This window comes from Lotus japonicus, chromosome 1, assembly GCF_012489685.1.
Source record: "Lotus japonicus ecotype B-129 chromosome 1, LjGifu_v1.2".
NCBI classification, from domain to species: Eukaryota; Viridiplantae; Streptophyta; class Magnoliopsida; order Fabales; family Fabaceae; genus Lotus; species Lotus japonicus.
In genome coordinates this window covers 22,946,247-22,972,382 of record NC_080041.1, presented here as the reverse complement: position 1 = coordinate 22,972,382, position 26,136 = coordinate 22,946,247, and the positions used below count along the sequence as shown (strand labels likewise).

General features: G+C 36.7%; 2 protein-coding genes across 2 annotated transcripts; one reads left to right on the top strand and one right to left on the bottom strand.

The window, feature by feature from the left end:
- Positions 1–1,003: 1,003 nt before the first annotated feature.
- On the bottom strand, positions 1,004–4,359 carry LOC130734169 (transport inhibitor response 1-like protein). Its single transcript, XM_057586495.1, has 3 exons — positions 3,470–4,359; positions 2,603–3,104; positions 1,004–2,504 (listed from the first exon to the last, which is right to left on the bottom strand). The coding sequence occupies exons 1-3, from the start codon at positions 4,102–4,104 to the stop codon at positions 1,746–1,748; spliced, it is 1,896 nt and encodes a 631-aa protein (XP_057442478.1). The 5' UTR covers positions 4,105–4,359; the 3' UTR covers positions 1,004–1,745.
- Positions 4,360–10,837: 6,478 nt separating this feature from the next.
- On the top strand, positions 10,838–11,179 carry LOC130730323 (uncharacterized). Its single transcript, XM_057582305.1, has one exon. The coding sequence runs from the start codon at positions 10,838–10,840 to the stop codon at positions 11,177–11,179; it is 342 nt and encodes a 113-aa protein (XP_057438288.1).
- Positions 11,180–26,136: the final 14,957 nt, after the last annotated feature.

The window sequence follows — 26,136 nt, the reverse complement described above, 5'->3', positions numbered from 1 at the left end:
CATGGGACTATTCCCACCATGAGCAATTTGGATAAGCCAATGAGAACCTGTACAGAGCTTCTTATCCTCTCACTAAAGCAATCTGATTCATGATACAACATATTTGAGGGTCAGAGACACATGGAAAAGAGAAGAGAAGGGGGAAAAAATGACCAATTGCAAAGGGGCCAGCTGGCAACAAAGACCATAAGGTTCAGTCCACTTGATGTAGCAGCAAAAGGATAGAAGAAGAAAAATGGGGAAAAAAAGGAAGCCAAAGCTTTGGTTCCCATCACTTGTTTGCACAGTCAGATCCCACTTTGGATGTTAAGTTTGCTTTTACCAATTTGCCTCTTGCTAGATTGAATACCAACAAGAGAGTGAGATAGATTTCTTTCCTAATTATGAGAGAGAGAGAAAGACATAGTCTGTTAGTGGACTAGGCCCCTTTATAGTTTATAACGCAAGCGCATAAGGGTAGACCAGTCATCAAATTATTGGTCCCCCTCACTCCCTATGCAAGCTAAATATTTTATACATGTAATATACATCAGCTTAATATTACATATGTCCAAAATAAAATGGCAGGTTTGGACCGGTTTCTATATCATAATCAATTCTTAAACTCAAGCTTCTCACAGAAAGATCAGCTTCTATTTCATCAAGATCAATTCTTAAACCCAGAAACTACTGAAAGAAGTTTTTCACCAAAATTGATTTTAGCTTCAGAATCGGTTGCAGAAGGGTTTCTAAACATGCACAAAAAGATAAGCAATCCAAAACATGCGAATTAAGCATGTTTATACAGAAATACGCATGCTAATTGAGAAGGTTTGGTGTATGAGGGCCATCAAATTCTCCATCCCCCTCTTTTTCTCTTGAAAGAGATTCTCATGGCATGTAAAATGGACCCCTAGTGGTAGGGGTCCTCGAACGTGTACTTGAGTTACACTTTCCATACATAATTAATAGGTCTATCTGGCTATTATTCCACATTCAGAAAACAAATGATATAGACACAAAATGGTCCATGCAAATTCTGGCATTTATTAAACATCTGACAATTGCTAGCAATATCAATAAATTCTACAGTCAGATGGTACATCAATACATCTGGGAAAAATAATAATAAGAAACAAGCATTGAGATTAAAGAGATGGATAAGTTTATATGAGCCCAGGGATTGGATTCTTCCCACCTACAGTTTGAACTAACTATGATTTGAATCCAAATAAACAGACTAAGTTCCTTACAAAGGGAAGAGTTTTTGCTTCTCTACTGGTATGATATGGTGGAAGAGTTAGAGAACCTCACCTCTCTAAACCCTCTGTTTTCATACTTCTGAAACTTGTCTCAATTTACCACTATTTCACCAATGAACCAATCCTCAGAGCAGCTTCAACAATCTCTACTTCACCCTTTGGCAGTTTTCGGATATGATGAATTGAAAATAGAAGGAAAAAATACATAAACTATGAAGATACAACAACATTGAATGGTCCAATACCTGTATGACTTTATCTTCTGCACCATTCTCCTCCTAACCTTCCCTATTTTTCTATTCCCAAACCTGAGTCCTCTGACATAAACAAGAGCAAATGAAAAAATGTTTCTCTCACGATAGCATCTTTGTGGCCTGCCGCCGCAGCCGCCCACGCCAAGAACAGGAGAACTTCATTTGACATTGATAGTAGAAATCCCCTGGCTCCATATTACACTCAATAGCCACCATAGGAAAAAGCTATAAACGTCTTGAATTGAAAAATCTAATGCAGAATGGTAACAACTTGTGGAGCATCATCCCGCGGCCCATCAAGAGACCGATACATGTACAATAACTCAATATCATCAACTGCCGCCTCGTCTTCCTTGTTGATCACTTCCACAACAAGGTGGGGCAATGCTCGTGCAACATCTTGGCAAGCTTGGCGCGTCAATTTGCAGTTCGACATCCAGAGGAATCTCATGTTGTAATAATGATGCAACCCAGATCGCAAAGCTGCATCCCCAAATGGACAATCCCTGATTTCAAGCTTTTGCATATTAGGGCACCCTTCTAGCACATATTTAAGGGCCAGGTCAGTGTCCCCATTAAAGGCAACTGACAATGTCCTAACCAATTTCCCATACCTTCCAATATACTCAAAAGCCCGATCAGTCAGCAAACCAGACACAGCAAGTCGAGTGAGCTTCCTGCAATTCATAACAATAGCACCAAAACCCTCATCCATTGGTTCTTGAGTCACAGCATCCGGCCGATATCGCCCAATAATACATAGACGAAACACCAAAAGATCAGGACAGTTCTTTGACATAGCTACCACAGCTGCATTTGTCATCCTCTGGCAGAAAAACAAAATTGATTCCAATTTCCTACAACCCTTTGATATTGCTTCAAAACCAACCTCAGAAACTGGACCTTCAGACTCCTCCCGCGCATCCACAGGGAAAACTCGAAGCTCGCGTAGATCATGGCAAGTTGTAGCCACTGCCTGAAGGCCTTCATCACCAATCGAATCAAGAGCCTGCACAACAAAAGCAAAAATAGTAAGCTTCAAATATCTCTATTACTTGATTTGAGAATGAAATAAGAATTGCACAAGACAAAATCAGCAGCACACACCCACAATATCTGCAGCTTACGGCAGTGGCATATAACAGACCTCAGCTGATCTGCATTAACATCAGCATAGCTCAAATTCAATGAAGTGAGATTTGCACAAACTGGAAGAATGGCGGGAAGGTAATTAGCCCAAATCTCCCTGAATCCAGACAAACAAACCAATGATCTGCAAGCTGCAAAAGCAGAGGCATAATCAGGTTCCTGTTCCAAAGCCTCACTGTCACTGAATGAACCCGTTCCAAGATGCGTGAGCTGGGGAGCACGAAGCATTAACCGGTACAGCTGAGGCATGGACACAAAACGGTTCAATCTAAGTTTCTTCAAACCAGGTGACCTCGCTACCAGCCCCTCCAAAGCCTCAAAATTCACCGGGTACTCAACACAGTCGAAAACAAGAGACTCCAAATGAGTCTGAGTCTCTGGAAAACACGACACCCAATCCACCTCGTCCTCAGATACCGGCTCCACCAAGGATTCCACCACTTCAAGCACCCTCAGCAACCTGAACCAACAACAATACACACACAAATAAAAAGACAAATTCAACCCACACAACAATGCTAAGTCAAAATTCACAACTAACCCAATCACACTTGTTAATCCATCACTAAAATAAAACCCCAAATCACTGCTCAATCTTCATCACCAAGTTCAAGTACAAAAAATAAACACCTTTATTCAGTTCTCTGAACTATCAAGAGTTGATAATCAACAAATGAAGCTTCTAAAGCCTAACAATTGAACTAGGATGAAATGGGTGACAATCAATTTGAACTAATTTAATTTTTTCCTCCAAAAAAATTGAATTATCAATGTATCAAATTAGAGAGAAAATCTACTATAGTGATCTCTAGCCACGGCAATTACCTGCACTTGGAGGTAACGGCGGCGAGTCCGCGAGTGCCGAAGCCCTCGCAGCAAACGAGGACAAGCTCACGGAAGCCGGAGAATGAATCGGCAACGACGGCGAGATCTTCATCGGTGACAGACATGCGCTTGAGGTGGATCTTCTCAAGCCATGGATAAGCCTGAGCCAGCGCGGTTGCCCAGGGGGCGAAGTGGGCCCCCCAATCGTCCGGCATCAGATCGAAATCCGCGAACCGCGGCTTCCCCTTCACGGTAACAGACCGGACGCGGCTGAACCTGGCGGTGGCGCGGCGAGGCGACACCGCGTAGCAGTTCCCGATGAAAAGCTCGGATCGGGTGAGCGCCTCGGCGCGGCACCAGGAGCGGCACACCAATGAGGCGGCGTTGCGGTCGCGGCGTGAGGAGAGGAAGTGGAGCACGTTTTCCAAGACGTTCTCGAGGACCTGGTCCGGGAACTGTGCCTGGAGCTCCGAGCCGGAACCCGGTTGAGGGAGTGATGATGATGATGAGCCGGGTCCGGGTCGGGTTTTGGAGGAGGATGAGTCGGTGATTTGGCCGCCTCTGGCAAGATCCGGGAGGGAGGAGGATCGGTGGTCGTCGTCGGAGGTGGGCGGCGGAGGGTGGTTATCTCTCATTTTGTCCGATCTGAGTTGGATTCAGTGGAATCTTTGAGTGGTTGATGGGGGTGTTGGATTCGTGGGGGAAATGGGAGTAGAATAGTGAGAGAGGATGGAAAAGGAATAGGATTTAGAACTGAAATGGAAATGAAATGGAAAGCTTGAGTAGAGAGAGAGAGAGAGATTGTGTGGGTGGGGGGAAGATGATATGATATTATTGTAGATGGGGAGAGTGAGAGTGTGTGTATGTGAAAGAGAGAGAGAGTGAACATTTCTTTTTAAGTCCACCACACTAGTAGTAGTAGTAGTATGCATTGCCTTAATGCCAATAATCTTACCATACACTACTTCTTTTTTTTCAAACTGTTGCTGACTACCCTTGACTTTCTTAGAATTTAATCTTGTGATATTAATTATGAAAATCTAGCTTGTTTATAACTAGATTTACCATACACTAGCTTACATTGATGAGATGTCTTCTCAATTGATGCTCCCACCTCCATTGGAAGCATGTTTTGAGTGAAGCTAATTTAGTGGCGGATGCATTTGTAAAGAATGGTCTAACCTTGTTAATGCCTATGAAGATTTATGAAAGTGTATTATCCCTTGATTATGTACCCTTTAGATTCGATTATTGTAATACCCTCTATGAGAGGGGTTAGTTGGGCGCTTTAAGTCCCGAATATAACAACAACAAAAAAGCTTACATTGTAGAGATCCTTCTAATTATAGATTCTCTTAAGTTATGTCAAGTTAAAATTTCGTGTTTATCTCTTCATATGTGTTTCCTCCAATCCTTAACACTATAAGAATCAAGTAACTAACTCACATCCTTTAAAAAATTTAGTTTATGTAGTTAATTTCGTTAAAGTTGTTCTAAAATTGTATCAACTTTTCAGAATTACCCATAACTCGCTTTGTTAATTTATACTCTTCGTTAATGCTCGTGAGAGTGAAAAAGAAGAGAAAATTGAATTAATTAGGATTGTTTGACTTTACACTCAACACTTGTATTTATATTGATTCCAAATCAATGAGAAATCATACAATCAGTTTCCTTCATGGTATCACGACCTAATTTCTGACCTCTCTCTCTCTCTCTCTCTCTCTCTGACCTACTCCCTTGTGTCGTCCGCAACCAGCCAAGTCGTGCGCCTCCCTTTCATTCCGTCGCACCGTAGGCTGTTATTCTTGTTGCCCACTGTGCGCCCTCCACTGCTAACCTGCGCTCGCTGCTGCAAGACACATGCCCTTAGCCCATCGTCGTCTGCCTAAGCCCACACCCACTGCCATGCGTCTCCCGTCCGCCGCCACGCACAACACGTTTCTTCCTACAGCTCGTGCGCCCCGTCGTGTTCCGCCTGACCCTCTTGCTTTCGCCAACCACACACATGCGAATCTTCTCTTGCATCATGTCAACCTTTTATGACAATAGCTACCATGAACCTACCCCTACCATAGTGGATCCTCCGCCGAAGACACATTCCTCCTCCACCACCACCAAAATGGATTTTCATCCCGCTATTGCTGTTTCTAATATCAAGAACCATATTCTGATTGTTCTTGGAATGGAGAAGGACAAGAACGACACCTGGGCATAGCTACTCAAGATTCATGTCCGCTCTCACAAGATTCAGTGTCACATCATTCCTTCACCTGACAATAGCAAGAAGGTATATCCTGCCGACAGTATGTATTCCCCGTTACTTAATGTTTTGCAATGACTATAAATAAAAGTCAGGGGCAATCTTTATCTCATGTTGTACTGTATTTGTCAATGCCAGTCTTTACTCACGGGCAACTATATGTTGCACTTTCTAGAGTTAAATCTAGAAAATGGTTGAAGATGCTCATCATAGATGACGATGGAGTTGTATCTAACACTACACGCAACGTGGTGTATCAAGAAGTCTTCGATAATATTTGACATGTAAGTGCTGATTTATCTTACAATTAATTTCAATTTAAATTTTATTAATAGGAAAACTGATATGGTTATTCTTTTTATTGTTGACAATATAAAAAGATGTCAAGCAGTTTATTGATCATCTAATTCGAAGGGTTATTGGTGTTTCTATAAGATTTGCTTAACACTTTCAAATTATACACAGTTTATATTTGTGTTGGTTACTGATTATTACTCTAATATAAATTTTTTCCTTTGTAGGCTCTATAGCTCAAATATGCTTGATTGAAAACATGATCGGTTATGCAGTTTTTATCATTAATCATGGACTACAACTTCTAATAAGCGTTCATGTTGTTGTCATTGTTATGTTTATTTTATTTCAATTTCAAGGTAATGCATTCCTTAAAAACTTGGTTCTTATTACTATTCAAATGTTGACATAGTGAGGTCTATACAACCGCATCAAATTAATATTTTGACTGTGGTCCATTCATCTACATGTTTGTAATATATCTTCTGTTCCATATCTCTTCTACTTACTAAAAAGAGGCTAAACTAAGTAAAAACATATTCCTACTGATTCATCTTTACAATAAATTCAATCGTCGTGCAACGCACGGGTAAAGAACACTTGGAATTAATGAAAAGGGTAGAGACTAGAGAGGATTTGGGTATTTGTGATGAAAGAGAGAGAGCATGGAGATTCTCATGGCTAGGAGACACAGACAATAGAGGTTACTGTTATTCACTCCTGTCCATGTTATATGACTAATTTAATTAAGAAAAATACTATCAACATTTTTGTTATGATTATTCCACCATCATTTTCTTATTTATTGATTGGAATTTATTTGAGCTTTCATTAAACATATTGGTCTCGTTTCTAATTTAGTTAGATTCACATGAATTTTAATTAATAAATAAGAGAGTGTTCATCTTAAACTAATTAGAGTGAAAATAACTTATGTTGGGCTTAGCTTTGTTAGATAGATCTAATTACCGATTAGCTCTGTTTAAATAGATCATCTTAAAAGTCTAATCTTATTTAAATGTTTGTTCTATAATAAGTCTTTTAAATAGACCGGAAAACTACATACCAAAAAAAAATGCTAGACTAGAAAACTTAGTGTTATTTTGATTTTCGTTGAAAATTGTTGTTTGAATTAACGTGATTTTCCAAACATGATTTTTTAAAAAATTATGTTTGAGGGAATGTGATTTATATTTGAGTGATTTATAACAAAGTGATTTTGAAAAAGTGAATATTGTTTGAATGATATTAATACACTTGCACGCAGGGTAATACCAATCCATACCCTCTGCAATATAATTAACAGTACCAAGAACAACACAATAGGACTTCTGAAAAATTAAATTCAAAAATCAAAATGTATAATATATGTTGTAACTAAATATGGAATATAAATTATTATTGAATTGTAAATAAAAATTATACCTCAGCAAGATCTTTGAGTTGCTCGATGGTTTTCCCATCACTCTGTTTTAGGAAATCATCTTCAAGGATAGATTTTCTTGCCGAATCTTGCAGCGGGCTAATGACATGTGCATCAGTATCATTTGATTCCAAGAACTTGGAAGATAGCCGATTACATAATTTGATATGAATAGAAAAAATGAAAGAGATGTAAAAACCAGAATAGGACTCACCGAGCTCGGAGGGGGGCAGCTTCTTGTATGAGAGGATTAAAAAGAACCCTTGTAGCCCCATACACATTTTGGAGACTTGTCTTACCTGTAAAAAAAATAGGATAAAGGAAAAAAACATGCGCAACTAAACTTTGATTATTCGACACCAGATCAAACTTTTAAATACCTTTAAAGGGCTTTATCGACACCAGAAATAATCACGACCGCTTTCACCAACACCAAAAAACGAAATCTGGTATACACGTCTTTCACTTAGCAAAGATTGAAATCGGTATATAAGAGTCTTCCTAACCGAAGCGTGAATCTTACAACCCTAAAATTCAATAAAAAGAGAACACAAGAGATTTACCAACCATTAAAAAAATGAACTTAAAACATGGTGATTATGTGAAAAAGTGATATACCTTGTCATCCATAAAAACCATGTCCATGGAAAATGGAAGCTTCGAGCCATATAAGCTGGGACTAAGCCATAAATGGTTCACCTTTGCAACAATAGTCCAGTTCTCCTTCGAGGCATCGATGGTGGCGAGATCGTCGATTGCCATAAGAACAAAGTACATTTCAAAGCTTATAGTTGGTGGGAAATGGAAGGATGAAGTTGAAGAATAGCATGAGGTGATTTATATAGCAATTTCAGAATTAGAGTTACTGATGAATGTAAGTTAAAAAAGAAAAGAAAATTAGGGTTACTACTGCACGGTATTTGAAATTGGTAGTCAATTACCGAGTATGAAAAAACCTTGCAATCAGTGGCTACGGAATTGATTAAATTATGGAATTAAATTAGGTCAATTCAATTATGGCATTAAATTAGGTCGTTTAGGGAAAACAGTGGAAACACGTTATTAATGACTTATTATTATTTATGGAAACGCATAATCACCATAATCACCATATTTATGTATCAACCAAACCGTGTTAACCATATATATAAAAAAAAACCGTCATTATAGGAATAATATGGGTTCAAATTAAAATTGGTGTTAATTATATTATTGTTTTTAAAATCTCATTCTATAAAATATTACCATATCTCTTTTTATTTTTAAACTGTATCTTTGCATGGAAATCAGTACCTGCAATTCATTCTCAATATAATTGACTTTAATTCTTATGAGATTTGGTACCTAAAAAACCGAATCAATAAGCACACTGGTTCAATGAAAATCCGTGATAACTGGATATTTATTTACGGTATGCTGCGAGAGAAAATTGATGGTCGTTTGATTCCGGTGGTAATACTATTTCGACTACAACTCATAAATGGTAATTATATTTAAACACGTAGATCTTTTTTAAAAACATCAGTTATTTGTAATTAAATAGTTGATATAGTAAAAATGCTAATCAACCATTAATGTGCAAATTTTATGTTAGCAATTAATGAGGGGATAAAAAAAATTAAAATCAACATTCAAAAGACTTTCAATAATGGGACTTCATAGAAAACTCAAATGAAAATGGACTGGTAATATTTTGGTCCAAATCAATATGAGGGTGACACTTGTCAAGCAAAGAAGGGGGTTGAGTGAGAGTTATTCTTAGAATGTCAAATCAGCTAGGTGGAGCTCACAATGTTCCTCTTTTCTAAAGTATATAGATATAGATTTGAGAGATTTTCATTTTCATTTCCGTTTCCAAGCTTTTGTACTTTTCTTTTTCTTCCCTTTCACGTGTTCTGGTTATTTCTCAACTTACAGTTTTTCTGCATGTTCAGGTCAATTTAAATAGAATACATCTAAACTTTTTGTTATCTACACATAACACATAAGACCATTTTATTTTTCTTTTCCAAATCCCCAAAATCCAAATGGAGCTATGAGCTATCAATGTCGTAGTACGTATATCACTATGTTTTGTTTGGAATTTGGATAGAGATAAACCATATTGGTAAATACTTTTCAAACCACATTTTTTTATAATTTTATAATTAATTTGTATTATTTGAAAAAAAAAAGCCGAGATAATAATCATGCCAGAAAAGAATATCATAGCTGTCATTCACCAAACAACTCGTCGGTTCATCTGGTCGAAACACGGAGGAGCCCGGGGTGGCACCATGCTCGTTGGCAAACAGTAGTGGAAGATAAAGAGCATGGAGGAGTGGGTGTGCGTGATATGCGTCTTGCAAATACAACGATGTTGGGCAAGGCGGTGTGGAGTATGATTCATAAGCCAGGGAAGCTTTAGGTCAGGGTGCTAGCGCATAAATACTTACGAACGTCATCCTTTTTCCAAGCCATCGCGCCGACCAACGCATCTCTGGTTTGGAAGGGTCTGCTGCGGGCCAGGGACCACCTTCGGGAGGGTTTGCGCTTTCGCCTAGGAGATGGGACTTCATCAATCTGGTACTCTGATTGGTCCGGGACCGGAATTATGGCTGAAAGCCTCCCTTTCGTTCATGTGTCAGATTCTGCACTCCATTTGGCAGATGTGATTTAAAATGGTAATTGGGATTTTCGCAGGCTCTACACAATCCTTCCTCCGGAGGTGGGGGAGCTCTTCATGAAGGTGCAACCTAATCTTATGGCTGGGTGTGAGGATAACTGGATTTGGGAAGACGGCAACAGAGGGATATACACAATGAAGGAGGGGTATCGCTTGCTGATGGCGCAAGGTAGAGTTGAGGAAGGTACTAACAGAAGCTGGATTTGGAAACTCGAAGTTCCGAAGCGGGTCAAGGTTTTCATTTGGCTAGTGGTCTGTCATGGTCTGCAAACTAATGACCACCGATTTCAGTGTCACTTGTCCGCGTCGCCCTCTTGTTCGCGGTGTTCAGAGGCAATGGAAGATTCATTGCATTGCTTACGTGATTTCCCTCATTCGAGGGAACTTTGGAGAAGGATGGGAGCTTTATCTTGGAGGGGATTCCGTGACATGGATTTGGAGCGTTGGATCAGAACCCAGATCTGTGGGAAAAATGGCATCAAATTTCTGGCGTGCATTTGGGGAGCCTGGAAGTGGCGAACCAAGATGGTTTTTGAGGATAGACCCTAGGATGTAGAAGATGCTTGGCGTCGGGTGCGTCGGGATCATGATGATTATAGAACCTTGCTTCAGAATATTGTGGTATCGGGTGTTGGTGAACTCTTATGCAAAAGATGGATTGCTCCCCCAGTGAGATTCGTGAAGATGAATGTTGATGGTAGCTACATGTAGGATGACAATTGTATGGGAGGTGGTGGTGTTCTCATAAATAGCCATGGCAACTGGGTGTTAAGATTCTCTTACCATGGCAAAGGGGGGGAATCCCTCTTTGCTGAGCTGGGTGCGCTTCGTGTTGGCCTAGAATTGGGTTGGAAAGCTGGCCATAGGAAGCTGGTGGTGGAGCTTGATTATAGTGATGTGTTGGCTGCCTTAGAAGACCTGAATTGTGGTGATTTTATCCCTGAGATCGAAGTTGTTCGCTGTCTCATTAGTCGTAATTGGGAGGTGAGGTTGAGAGTTATCCCCCGAGACTACAACAGGCCGACGGATTGGCTTGCTAAGCATGGTGCGTCGGCTCCTGACTGAGGAGGGGCTTCGCGTTTGGAGGGATCCGTGTGTGAAACTCCAACCGCTCCTGCTCCTCGATTGTTTAGTTGTTCAGTAGTGTTGCGTGTTTCTTTTAATTTTCCGATGTACAAAAAAAAAATATACTAGAAATGAATATAAATGAATTGTTTGGATTGAGTGAAAAAGAAGGTAAAATAAAATGCAAAGTAAAAGAAAGGAAAATATGTATAACATGTAATTACAATTTGATCCTTTCACTTAATTAAAATAATTTGAGATATATGTGTCAATTTTTAATTTATTATTAACAACTAATTTAAATATTTTTATAATTACTATTGATGTATAATCATTATATTTTTATAATTACTATACAATGATCCTTGAACCAGAATTTGAAAAAAAATCATTCGTTAAACATAAAACATTAACACAGCACATAAAAAGTGAAATAATAAAGTTGCCAATGGTGTGAAGAAAACTAATATACTCTATATCACCGTTCAGATTTTCATTCCCCTCAATTTCCATGATAATCCAAACAAATAAAAAGTCGTTTTATTTGAATAAAGCATAAAGGTCTTAAACTTTCGTAGGAGTATACTTATTGTCGATCATAATTTCTACCAATATCTAATAGTTTTATTTGAATAGAAAATCAATATGATACTCATAATTCTTAGCAATAAAATATAATCATAGTTGCAGTTGCGTATGCTCAAAATGCTTTACACCAACTCAAATTTTGAACAAAGGTAGTCTTAACAACTCACATTATTGTATATTATAGACCAGGGATCACTTATAGAATTGACTGGACCACCACTTCCCTAGTTTATCATCAATTTGCATTGCGTAACTCAATTTTTTTTCTTCTTTTGTTTACATCTTAAGGTTCTTTTAATAGGAGTTTATATCTTAATTAAGTTAAAGATATTGTTTAACTTGCAAACACACTCGGATTATATGGGTGACTTCTACATGAAATACCTCAATGAATGAGATGTTGTTGATTTCCAAATAGTTTGGGGAATAGGTAATTTTGTAGGTCCGCTGAGAAATCAGTATAATGATTCCCTAAATAAACTATTACTCGATAAGAGACTATGTTCTGCAATACAAATTTCTAAGATAGTCTTAAAAACTCTTAATATTTACCTTGAATGATTTATATAGTTTGTTAGCATAATTGGCCGTTAAAACCTGTCACAGCTGAATTGAGATGAAGAGTTTTTTTCTTCTTTCAATAATTTGTCAAAGCTATTGACAGCACCCGGCCTAACTTCTTCAATTCAAGGTAGATAAAAACAAACCGAAAAGGAAAGAAGCTGAAGGAGTTTGGGTCAAAAAAATTAAAAGATATGCTTGAGATTCCCCATTGTAGCTTTCAACATGTCATTTCCATTTTCAACTAAGTAATTTTTTTGGACAACCAGGGGAGGGCACAAATTTTAGACTCGAGTAGGCCACCGACCTACAAAGACATGGCTAAATGCATGATGAAATTGAAGACTTGGTGTACAGCTGAACTTGTTCTTAGCCTAGCTAGGTACATAACAATGTAAACCATCTACTAATAATATTGAGGTAGGAAAATTAAGGCAATACACCCCAAACTCATACAGTTCACATATAGCTAAAAGCCAGAGATGAATTGAGTATTTGGAAACTATTTCATATTTGATTCTGAAGAGGAAAACCTAACTTCAAAGTTTTAGAATTAATATGGATGAAAAACAACTTGATATAAAGTTATGGATACTCCCTAAAGTTATACATGATTCATATGTGTTCTTGCTAGTGTTTGAATTTTTGTTATCGGGAGAAACTTAGATAAGTTCCTTAAATCCATTTCACCAAGTTTACCAATCATGTGATGACACATGTGCAACTATTTCTAAAAATAAATGTCATTTATTAAAAATTTATTGTCAAAATTTGAAAAATTACACATAAACTTAATGGAATGGAGGTAAGAAACTTAATCTAAGTTTTATCCTTTGTTATATTCATTAAAAAACTCTTTTATTTTGGTCGGTCTAAATGATCACACAATTCATTACCATTCTAATCATACTAAACGACTACACGACCAACGTCAATGAAGTTGGCTGATTGCGACGATCAAACACAGTTAAAATAAAATATCAGAGCATGACTTCGTTCTTCTAAGGTTAACTATAAAGCTAAGTTGTTAGAATTATGGTCAAATTAACTTAACCAGAATTAAAACCTCAAAGCCATCTAAATGAAAGACTTGCAAATGGTATAGTTTATCAAACGACTATTATATAATTGTTTAATTGCACCATAAACTTCCGAAAACTCATGCTCTCTTATTTCTCTTATAGACTTTGAGAATTTTTATCTGATTTTCAATATGTTAAGCATTAGTGTGCCTTTTATAAATACTTCCTCGTCTTAAATATTCAATGCATTGCTGCTGTGCTCTTTGCCGTGCACCATAAGAGGTTGGTCTGCCACAATTTATGGACGATCAACTCTTAATGAATTGAAAAAAGTGTTTTTAATTAAGGTAATGAAAATCCAAACACATCGATAGTTGCAATTCATATGTTTGGTTGATTTGCTAGAGCAGAATCAACAAGTAGGTAAAAGGGACTTATCGTTAGCATGTGGGGGCTGGAGCTTTAATATATGGTGAAAAACTGAAAAGGATGTGAAATTGTGAATGGTCCACTGCAATTGCAACATTGAACATTTTTCTATGCCACCGCCTATGTATATATGACTATTCCTCATCCGTTTCTGTGCGGGGACCTTTCTGTTTGGTTTGTTTATAAGGACAGAACAATAGTATACGAACACTGATAGACACTAGACCTTGATCAAATTTAAATTCACATAGAAATTGAACATGTGAGCTAGCTTTTTAAGATGCTCATCAGTCACTGCATTTTTGTGACAACTTCTCCATGCCATTGAGATTCCATTAGTGTTGGCAAAGAGAAGCTACTTTATGGTTTCATGCTTCAACCCCACTTGCATGGATTTGGTTCTAAAGTTGAATTGTAGAGTTCTTAATAAGAGGGGAAAAAAGATGCAATGTAAGCCAGTCTTTTGATTTTTTGAGCATAGCCTTGCCTTTCATGCTATGCTAGCTAGCAAGGGATAGGAGCTAAAACTAACATAAAATAAACCAAAGATTTTAAAGTTTCAACTTTCAGGCTCCATCGAATTGGAGAAAGTCTTGAAAGCTACCTGTCTGTGTTTTCAAATCATACACCTATGACCATATTATATTAACAGAATCTGTCTACTGATAGTGAAGAAAAATATAATTCCCTATCAAATAAATGGCTATAATCTCAAATTTACTCTAGTTGGGTGGAAGAATTAAAAATGCATTGATGATAATATCTAATATTGTAGGATTTTTCCTCTCTTTGGATGCCTTATTATGTTTCACTTTCATCCGTAAATTCAAATAACATGTTTGGTTTGACTTCTCTTTCATTAGAATCAATTATGAAATCCAAAAGCTACTTAGAAAAGTTTCTCCCTATAATTGATTTTCCATTCAGAATCAATTGTAAAATATTTGCAAACATGTACATAAAATTGAGAACTCTGAAGTACACGGGTGTGTATAATGCACTTGAACTTTGAACAAAGGTTGAGTGAAGTACCATAAAGTCATTTAAAGTAGCTCTACATTGATGCAATCCCAAACAAATGGAAAAGCATTAAAGGCATCTTGCATAGATTGGTACATGTAGTAGCTACATAATTTTGGGGTGATGTGTTAAATTATTTTAATAATTAATGTGGCCCATGTAACTTATAGAACTAATTTTATGAAAAGATCCTCAATGTGATGGTCATTAGGATATTAAAGCAATTAAAGTTAGTTTGGGGTTTCAAAATTCAATTTTGAATTCCCTCTCCTCTTCCTTCAGAAAATTAAAAGATAGTGGGTGGTTACAATAACCAACCTACAATAAAGGGTTTACTGAGCAGTTTTCAAAGTAACGTATTCTGCTTCTCTTCTCATCCATCAGAGAAGGACTGAAAGTGGAAGGCAAAGAGGAGAGAAAAGGATTCAGAGAGCTTAAGGATTTCTTCATGGATTCTGGCATGAATCAAGGTTAGTTATCTCCTCCCTTTAAAGTTAGTGAGAATCATATGAATTAAAGATCCTGGCTTAGGTTTTCTGTAAGTTGAAAACCCTAGAATAGATGAAATTTGCTTACAATTGGTATCAGAGCCAGGTTGTAAATTTCTTGATTCTCCATGAAAGATGAATTCTCTAATTTTTATGAACCCTAATTTTAGAATTCGAAATTTATGGATTCAATTATAGTATTTTTGTTTCCGCTGCCTTGTGCTAATTGGCTGTGGCTGACCGAAACTGTATTTCAATGGACGTGTCATGTGTATAGTTTAAAAAGATATGGCAATTGACAGTAGCGTTTGTTTACCTATATTGACATGTATATATAGGTGTAATTGAAATTGAATTGCAAACCTAGTAGAGTAAATTAACTTAAAGGAGACATACATACTCGTACATTAAAATAATATTATATATTAAATGAGTATGTATTGTGAAATCATTGCAAAATTTACCTACTGAAAGTTATAGCTTCCGCGTTACTAATTTTGCATAAAAGACAAATTGCTTATAAGGTATAGATCATGAAATTAAATATATGAGGGATTTGTATCATCAAAGTGGTCAAATGTGTTTATTTAATTTCATGATATATGGTTGCAATTTACAACCCATGGTTTTGATGCTATGAAAAGATTTAATGGGCTTATGATGCTTCATTATTATAAGAAATATTTGTGTCACCCAAAGGTAGACCATTACTTATAATGTATGGCATTAAAGAAAAGAATTGACATACTTGAAAAATGTGTTTATATATCTAAAGATTTATAAACATGTTAATTATTTGTCTATTGAAGTAGTCTTTAATAGCATTACTATTCTTTGAAGTTATGAATTTAAGTTACATCCAAAGATGGGCTTAAATCCATAGGTAAAGTTATTTGTTTGAATCCATTTAAGTTACTCAAAGCATTAATGTGTAAGCTCATCAATGTTTTGCAGCTATGACTTCTTTGTCTGCTGGGGTCACTGGGGTGATCAAGTTCAATGGTCTTAACTATGCTGATTGGTCGGAACAGATTCAGTTTCAACTGGGTTATATGGATTTAGACCTAGCAATAGTTACAGACGAAAAGCCTGCAGCCATTACTGAGACCAGTACAGATGATGACAAGTCTTATTATGAGGCTTGGGTAAGGTCTAACAGGCTGTGTTTGAACTTGATGAGAATGACAATGGCTGAAAATGTTAAGCCATCCATGCCCAAAACAGACAATGCAAGGGAATTTATGGCAAAAGTTAAGGAGTACTCACAATCAGACATAACTGACAAGTCCATTGTGGGAACTCTAATGAGTGAGTTGACGACCAAAAGGTTTGATTGGTCTCAACCCATTCATGATCATGTGACTAGCATGGCAAATCTGGCAGCAAAGCTGAAGTCCATGGGTATGGATGTAAGTGAGTCTTTTCTCGTGCAGTTTATTATTAACTCACTTCCTTCTGAGTTTGGCCAGTTCCAGGTGAACTACAACACCATTAAGGAAAAATGGAACTTTCAGGAAATTAAGGCCATGTTGATTCAGGAGGAAGGGAGATTAAAGAAAGAGAAAGACCACTCCATTCATCTCACGACTCATGATGGAGCTAGTAGCAGCAAGGCTAAACCAGGTAAAAAGGAACAGAAGAAGGACAAAGCCTTAAAGGTTAAAGAGGGCCGAATCCATAAGGAGCATGTGTGCTACTTCTGTAAGAAGGCTGGACACTTCAAGAAAGATTGTCCGAAAAGAAAGGCTTGGTTCGAAAAGAAAGGTACATTTTATGTTTCAATTAGTTTCGAATCAAACCTTATTGAAGTACCTAACAATACCTGGTGGTTGGATTCTGGTGCAACTACTCATGTGTCACATATTATGCAGGGATTCCTTTCGATCCAGCCCATAAGAGGAACTGAAAAGTTTCTGTACATGGGAAACAGGATGAAAGCACGAATTGAAGGAATTGGGACTTACAGATTGATCTTGGACCCTGGTCATCAGTTAGATCTAGAAAAGTGTCTATATGTTCCTGGATGTGCTAGAAATCTTGTTTCAGTAGGAAAGTTGGATCGCTTAGGTTTTGATTTTAAGATTGGACATGGTGGTTTTTCTTTGTATAAACTTGCGTACTATTATGGTTCTGGTACTTTGTTGGATGGTTTATACCGTTTCAATCTTGATGTTAATTTTGTTGAATCCCTGTTTAATGTTGAGCACAATAGTAGTGTTAAATGTACTGCACGTAATGAATGCTCTGCTTTCTTGTGGCATAAAAGATTAGGTCACATATCCAAAGAAAGGATGATGAGGTTAATGAAAAGTGAAATGTTGCCTCAATTGGATTTTGCTGACTTGGATATATGTATGGATTGCATTAAAGGCAAGCAAACCAAACATATATCAAAGAACCCGGCTACAAGAAGTAGTCAACTCCTTGAGTTGATACACACTGATATCTGTGGTCCTTTTGATGTTCCATCTTGGGGTGGAGAAAAGTATTTCATTCTCTTTATTGATGACTTCTCACGTTATTGTTATATGTATCTGCTGCATGAAAAGTCTCAATCAGTGAATGTCCTTGAGATATTCATTAATGAGGTGGAAAGACAGCTAGATAGAAAAGTGAAAGTTGTGAGGTCTGATAGAGGAGGTGAATTTTATGGTAAATTCAATGAAAGTGGACAATGTCCAGGTCCTTTTGCAAAGCTTCTTGAAAGTCGGGGCATATGTGCACAGTATACATTGCCCGGTACACCACAACAAAATGGTGTAGCAGAAAGGCGGAATCGTACTCTTATGGATATGGTTAGAAGTATGTTAAGTAATAGTAATGTACCTTTTTCATTATGGATGCATGCATTAAAGACAGCCACATATCTGCTTAATAGGGTTCCTAGTAAAGCGGTTCCTAAGACTCCTTATGAACTGTGGACAGGAAGGAAACCTAGTTTAAGGCATTTGCATGTTTGGGGTTGTCAAGCAGAAGTAAGGTTATACAATCCCCATGAAAAGAAGCTTGATGAAAGAACCGTTAGCGGTTACTTCATTGGCTATCCTGAAAAATCAAAAGGGTACATATTCTATTGTCCTAACCATAGTACGAGAATTGTAGAGTCTGGTAATGCTCAGTTCATTGAGAATGGTCAGTTCAGTGGGAGTGATGAATCACGAAAGGTGGATATTCGAGAAACTCAAGATAATTCAATTGATGTTTCTCCTCATATTGTTGTTCCTCTTGTATCACAGTCACATAACACAAGGAAACAACAAATTAATGTTCCAAATCCACAAAATGAACATGAAAGTAATGAGCCAACTGACAATGCACAAGTCACAAATGAACAAGTGGGAAAAGAGGCACAAGAAATAGCATTAAGAAGGTCTGAAAGACCTAAGAGATCAGCTATTTCAAATGACTATGTGATTTATTCACTTGAGAATGCATGTGACTTGAGCATTGATGAGGATCCAGTCTCGTTCAAACAAGCCATGGAATGTAGCAATTTTGAAAAGTGGTTCAATGCTATGAAAGAAGAGTTGAAATCTATGGACGACAATAAAGTATGGGAACTAGTCGAGTTGCCTCAAGGTTCAAAACGAGTCGGATGCAAGTGGGTCTTTAAGACTAAACATGACTCGAAAGGCAACATTGAAAGATATAAGGCTAGACTTGTCGCCAAGGGTTATACTCAAAAGGATGGCATTGACTACAAAGAAACCTTCTCTCCAGTTTCTAAGAAGGACTCTTTGAGAATTGTCATGGCTTTGGTGGCTCATTATGACCTAGAGCTTCACCAAATGGACGTAAAAACCGCTTTTCTGAATGGTGACTTGGAAGAAGAAGTTTATATGGACCAACCAGAGGGTTTCTTGACCACAGGAAAGGATAATTTGGTGTGTAAGTTAAAGAAATCAATATATGGACTAAAACAAGCTTCCCGACAATGGTATCTCAAGTTCAATGATACCATTACGTCATTTGGTTTTGTAGAGAACACCGTTGATCGGTGTATCTATATGAAGGTCAGTGGGAGCAAGTTTATTATTTTGGTTCTGTATGTTGATGATATCCTACTTGCTGCTAATGATATCAGTTTGTTACATGATGTAAAGAAATTTCTCTCTAACAACTTTGAAATGAAAGATATGGGTGAGGCATCCTATGTTATAGGAATAGAAATATTCCGTAATAGATCAGAAGGGTTGTTAGGATTGTCTCAGAAAGGTTATATCAATAAAGTGTTAGAGAGATTTAGAATGAAAAGTTGCTCCGCAGGAATAGTTCCAATTCAGAAAGGGGACAAGTTTAGTAATATGCAATGTCCTAAGAATGATTTGGAACGAAAGGAAATGGAGTCTATTCCCTATGCATCAGTGGTTGGGAGTTTAATGTATGCTCAAACATGCACTCGGCCAGATATCAGCTTTGCTGTTGGAATGTTAGGCCGATATCAAAGTAATCCCGGAATGGACCACTGGAAAGCTGCAAAGAAAGTCCTTAGGTACTTACAAGGCACCAAGGATCACATGCTTACATACAGGAGGTCAGATCACATTGAAGTGGTTGGCTACTCGGATTCAGACTATGCTGGATGTGTAGATTCAAGGAAATCTACATTTGGTTATGTATTTTTGCTCTCTGGTGGAGCAATATCATGGAAGAGTGCAAAACAATCAGTTATTGCTACTTCAACTATGGAGGCTGAATTTGTGGCTTGCTTTGAGGCCAGTATTCATGCATTATGGTTGCGGAATTTTATCTTAGGGCTTGGTATTGTCGACAGTATAGAAAGGCCGCTAAGAATTTATTGCGATAATTCTGCAGCTGTCTTCTTCTCTAAGAATGATAAGTACTCTAAGGGTGCAAAGCACATGGATTTAAAGTACTTAGCTGTCAAAGAAGAAGTGCAGAAACATAGAGTGTCTATTGAGCATATTGGTACTGATATGATGATAGCGGATCCGCTAACTAAGGGATTGCCGCCCAAAACATTTTCTGGCCATGCTGTAGAGATGGGCATTATAGACAAGTCCTTGTTAGCATAATATTATAGAATGCATATGTACATATGATGGGTTTGCTTGTATGGACATGACACTTATGAATTCAATTAAATATGTGTTTCTGTTTGTTTTACTTGTTATTCATAGTACGGTGTATACGTGTATGGCTTAGATGAGATAACAAGTTGTGTTTTGTTTGAAAACATTAAAGTTGAACATTGCAGGAAGTGTTCATTAAAGTTGTTTTGTTTTGAGTTGGTTCTGTGATACATGGAAGGGATCATGTCGCATGATGACTTGTGACCGCCATGATCCGATCATCTCATTTCAATTAAAGATGATGACTTGATAAATTTCAGCGTAAAGCGCGCACTTATGGTTTGTTGAATCATCAAGTCGTCACATGGGCCAAGTGGGAGATTGTTAAATTATTTTAATAATTAATGTGGCCCATGTAACTTATAGAACTAATTTTATGAAAAGATCCTCAATGTGATGGTCATTAGGATATTAAAGCAATTAAAGTTAGTTTGGGGTTTCAAAATTCAATTTTGAATTCCCTCTCCTCTTCCTTCAGAAAATTAAAAGATAGTGGGTGGTTACAATAACCAACCTACAATAAAGGGTTTACTGAGCAGTTTTCAAAGTAACGTATTCTGCTTCTCTTCTCATCCATCAGAGAAGGACTGAAAGTGGAAGGCAAAGAGGAGAGAAAAGGATTCAGAGAGCTTAAGGATTTCTTCATGGATTCTGGCATGAATCAAGGTTAGTTATCTCCTCCCTTTAAAGTTAGTGAGAATCATATGAATTAAAGATCCTGGCTTAGGTTTTCTGTAAGTTGAAAACCCTAGAATAGATGAAATTTGCTTACATGATGTGCAGGCCCAATTCATTTGTCATGTTATACCAGAAAGAAATTTCAGAAAAGAATCACATTACAGAATTTGTACAATTCACATTCATTCCTCACTATTACCAAAAAAACAAGAAATCTATCCATAATATGGATTTATGGGTTTGCGGAAACCTTTATCAATGGCTGCTTAATTACCTGGGAAAATCAAATCAAATCAATGGCACTAACAAGTTTGGAAGTCATGGATTAGGTGTTGGAAAATTGTGTGTATTTCAAAAGTTCAATGTCCCACATTATCTATGTGATGAACCTTTTAATAGCTTATATTTCAAACTTCAAATGGTGGTGGTAAAATGCTTATATGGTAATGAATTGGTCCTCGTTGGCCCAATGTAAACAAACAAAGCCCAAGTAAGCTTTTAATTATGTATTATCTTACTCACGTAAATTCATCCCTCGAGTCATTTGACTGATGATGTGACATGATGACATGTAAGCTTTTAATTATGTATTATCTTACTCACGTAGAATAAACAAAGGGACCAAAATACATTAAAAAAAATCATCATACCAAATCATCTTCATCCTCAATGATTCTTCCTCCCTTTGATGTTGATGACGATTGAACTAGCGGCGTCCTTTCATCTGTGGTGTTAAAAGTAGCCAAGTTTGCTCATTTCTCAATGACGATGACGACGTACTCCTCCAACGATGACTACGTTGTACTCCTCCTTTGACACTGACAACAAAAGCAACACCAAATTAGTTCATTCCTTCCCTCGATGACAGAGATACCTAGGTTGAACTCTGACGTCAATCTCTTCTCCTTCGAGGTCTGCAGAGGAGTAAATGGTCTAAGAAGATTTATCACATAATTTGATATTTATGTGATAAAAGCAGTGTTATTAAACTCGGCCCGGTGATCGACTCGGTCAGGGCACTGGGTCAATGGGTCACTGGTTCAACCGGTGAGTCAAAGGTTCAACCGCTTAACTCGGTTTATGTTAAAAATTAAAAATCCATAATATAAAGTAGCAGCATATATTAATAACAATAAAATATTTATGATGATATATATTACAAATTTAATATATATTATTTAGTAAAATACATAATTAATTTTTTACGGTATATACATAATTAATCTAAGAGTGATATATTTTTTAACTAAATTAATTGGTTGGCACCAAGAACCACATCTGCCGCAAAAAAGGCTTACAGCCCAATACTGTAGTCCAATGCCTATTAAGAAGAGATAACATTGAACATAATATAGTAACAAGAAACAACGTTAAAAGAGCAAGCATGTAACAAAAAAAAAAGCGTTAAAATAGCAAGCAGAGCCCATACCCATCATTTAATATATAAGACTCAGTGCAACCCTAATTGATAGTGCACAACCGCAATATGAGAGAGATAAGGTTTCTTGGTTTCGAAATTACTTCCCAATGTCATACAGAGAGCAATTTCCTTTGAAGCAATCAACCAGTATTTTCTTTTCCAATGTCATACAAAGAGCAACTTCACGCCATCTCTCCTATCTGATACTTTTTTTTTTCTTCTTCTTCTTCTTCTTCTTCTTCTTCTTCTCTTTCTATTTCATTTGAATCCATCGATCAGTATTTTCCTTTCTTAAGAAGGGATTGAAGAAAAGAAAGAGTAGGAGTGAGGAAATTTAGATCCCGTTCTCCACTCAACAGTGAAGAAAACCAGTGTCAGCCTCCATAAAAAAACTCTGTTTTTTCCTTCCTCCAAAACGGATTTGACATTTAATTTTAAAAAAAAAGATTGACATCCGGTTGAACCGAGTCAGGCCGAGTCACCGGGTTTTTTACTAAACCGGCCGAGTTAAAACGGTTCGTACCGAGTCAGATGCATGGCCGATCCGATGTGTGGCTCGAACCGGCCAGGGGTCCGGTTCACGGTCGAACCGGCCGGTCCGAGCCGAGTTTTATAACACAGGATAAAAGTTTTGATATTTATGGGTTTAGGGAAACCATTTGGGTTTACCCCGTTCAAGATGAAGAGGCGAAGTAGTATGATTGCTTGCGATTTAGGAATACCCTTGGGTTGCCACAAAGCACAATTATCGCCATTATTTGTTTGCATAAGTAACAATGAGTATTTTATTTCTTCCAAAAAATAACAATACTTCATCCGTTCCTAAATAACTACTTTAAAGTTGTTGCACAAGTATTAAGAAATAACAATTAATGTTATTGTTTTATTAAAAAGTACAATATAACTTCCTACTATACCCTTTACCTCTCATATTAATTCTAACTTTTCAACATTTCTACCACTAATAAATGAAGGGTACAATTGGTAAAATATAATTAATACTCTCTTAAACTTTGTAAAATGGTAGATAATTAGGAACAAATTTTAATTAAAAATAGTTATTGAGAAGGCAACAGCAGGCAAAAACCATGTGCGTGTGTACGAAGGATGTGAAGCTGTGAAAGAACAAGATTCATCACACAGAGCAAGAAAGCGACTATAACAGAACTATTATTTCATGTCTATTATAACTATTTCGATTTGTAATCAATACTATTCAATAGTGTTAGAAGACTGTGAAATTTGGTTTTCTTTTTATGAACATATATTAATTGTCACCATGTTTTCCAATATGAGAAAGATTCAGGAAAGTCAAGCAATAATGAAGGCGAAAGCACAACAATGAGATGGGTTTCTAATCTAGAGACCAAACACTTGACGGCTCACCTTCACTTGCGGGAAGAATACAAAATTAATTGAAAACATCAAGGAAAAGGCAAGAATTACTAGAACTGCATTTATTGTTCTTCGGATATTTTATACCAGTGATAATGTACCCTCCCCGTCACTTTAGATTCATTTAATAAATGATATATGTGGTCATTAAAATGGTTACATACATCATTTATTGAATGAATTTAAAAGCAAACTTTTGCTTATAATAATGATCGGAAGGTGTAGATTTTTTAAGTATTTAATAGTAAGCTTTAGAATTGAAGAAGATATAAATGAAATTATATATACGACCCTCCGACATACGTAGATTGTGGTAGATTGTGAAGCCACAATCCGTAAAATATACTCCTCTTTTTCCTTTTTATAAGAACTAAATGAGGGGTTAATGTTGTTCTTTTTTAAAAGAATTAGATAAAACTTTAGGTTTTCATAATTTTACTATTATTTAATTCTAGAAATATGGAAATGAAAATTATATGTTAAGGACAACTTGGAAATTTAACAACATTTGAGAACAAATTTAATGCAAAAAACTATGTTAACTAACTTTCTTAAGGGGTGTGCAAAGTTAGTTTGATTCTTGTAAAAAATGATCAGAGGGAGTATAAAATTAGTTACAAATAATTTTTCTAGTAGTTTTAAATCGCTTCTCTAACCGCATAAGATTACACAATTATTTTATGAGTGTTTTATTACCTCCGTTTAACATTTTTTAACTCTTTGCATCTAGCGATAGTAAAAAAACCACGCTAGACGTGTATGTCGATTGAATATACAATTCTCACTAGGACTGCATATGGGTTGGGTTGGATGGACTTTTAGGCTAATCAGATATGAACTGATCAAACTGTTTGGGTTGAGTTGGGCTGGATTTCGTGAATTTTCAACAACGGACCCTAACCAACCCAATCTGACAATCTTCAGGTTGGTTTGAATGGATTGATTTGATCGCTATATTCAAATAAAAATAAATTTGGAATATTGAAAAAATACTAAAAAACAAGTACTCAAAGTCTACAACATGCAATTACATTATAAGTTCCTAACTACCGTCTACACACATTCATATAACAACACATAACTAAATAAGTACTCCAAGTATTTAAATATGACAAAAAATTACAAACAAATGAGTCTCAAAGTCTCCTAAAAATCACTCAAGTAGTAGGGCGCCATGTCTCCATAAATCACATACCCTACTAATAGGTTAGGTAAAAAATAAAATTATTAAAAGTATATATTAAATAATATATTATTATTATATAATTTTATTTCGGGTTGGGTTGGATGAATTATTATGAATTTGATATCCGATCTAAAGATGATTGGAGCGTAATAAAATCCATCTGATGGATCCGTTTGGCAAATACAACCCGCATATTTACCATTAGATCGGGTTGTGTTAGACGATTTTATTGGGATGACCCGACCCATGTGTACCCTAGTTCTCACTTAAAAAACTATGGATTAGCCATTAGTGTTATAATACCTATCAAGCCACGAGCAAGAATAGTATTTCTCCATTTAAGGGAAACAGGATCTTTCCTCTAAAATAAAAATTTCATTTTATTTTCATAAATAAAAAAGACAATCTTTTACCATTTTATTTAGCATCAATAATTTTCCTTTTTTTTTTGTCTCAATAATATTTCTGGTACTCCCACCATTCTCTTTCTGGGCCCAACCTTTCCTTTCGTTCAAATGGGCCTAGTTTCTTTTGTTTTTGTCAATGATATCAAAGCTAACTTAAAAAAATGGTATCAAAGATCAATAAAAGACAAACTCTTGAATGGGCTAGAAAACTGTGGAAAATTGTAAGCCTACAACTTATTATTGGTCAGATTGCTTACTCAAAAAATGAAAACAAAAACAACACCATCCATTGACAAAAAAAAAAAACACCATCGCTAATGTCTTTTTGTTTTTAGGGTAGAAACTATCCTAAGGTCAGCGAAATAGAGAGTGAAATAGAGGGTGCCCACTAAGGTGGGGAACTTTTAAATTGGTCCACCGATGGACCACCCCCTAAACACCATTGGATTAGAGAATCTTGGAATATTCTTTAGATCAACGGTTAGGATTTACTGAAAACTAAAAGGGTAAAAATGTAAAATGTTATATCATTCTCTCCCTTCCTCTCCTTCCTCTCCCTTCCCCGAATCCCTGCGAAACTGCATTAAACCACCAACCTCCATTGTCAAGACCTCCATAGCGAAGCCAAACCATGCCTCCTTCAATTCAACCCCTCCATCATCATTCACAA

Coding starts and splice junctions, on each gene's coding strand:
- LOC130734169 (XM_057586495.1), bottom strand. CDS start 4,104: ATGAGAGATAACCACCCTCCGCCGCCCACCTCCGACGACGACCACCGA. Junction 3,105..3,469: donor GCCGTTACCTCCAAGTGCAG/GTAATTGCCGTG, acceptor TTGTTGGTTCAG/GTTGCTGAGGGTGCTTGAAG. Junction 2,505..2,602: donor GTAAGCTGCAGATATTGTGG/GTGTGTGCTGCT, acceptor TTTGTTGTGCAG/GCTCTTGATTCGATTGGTGA.
- LOC130730323 (XM_057582305.1), top strand. CDS start 10,838: ATGGGAGGTGGTGGTGTTCTCATAAATAGCCATGGCAACTGGGTGTTA.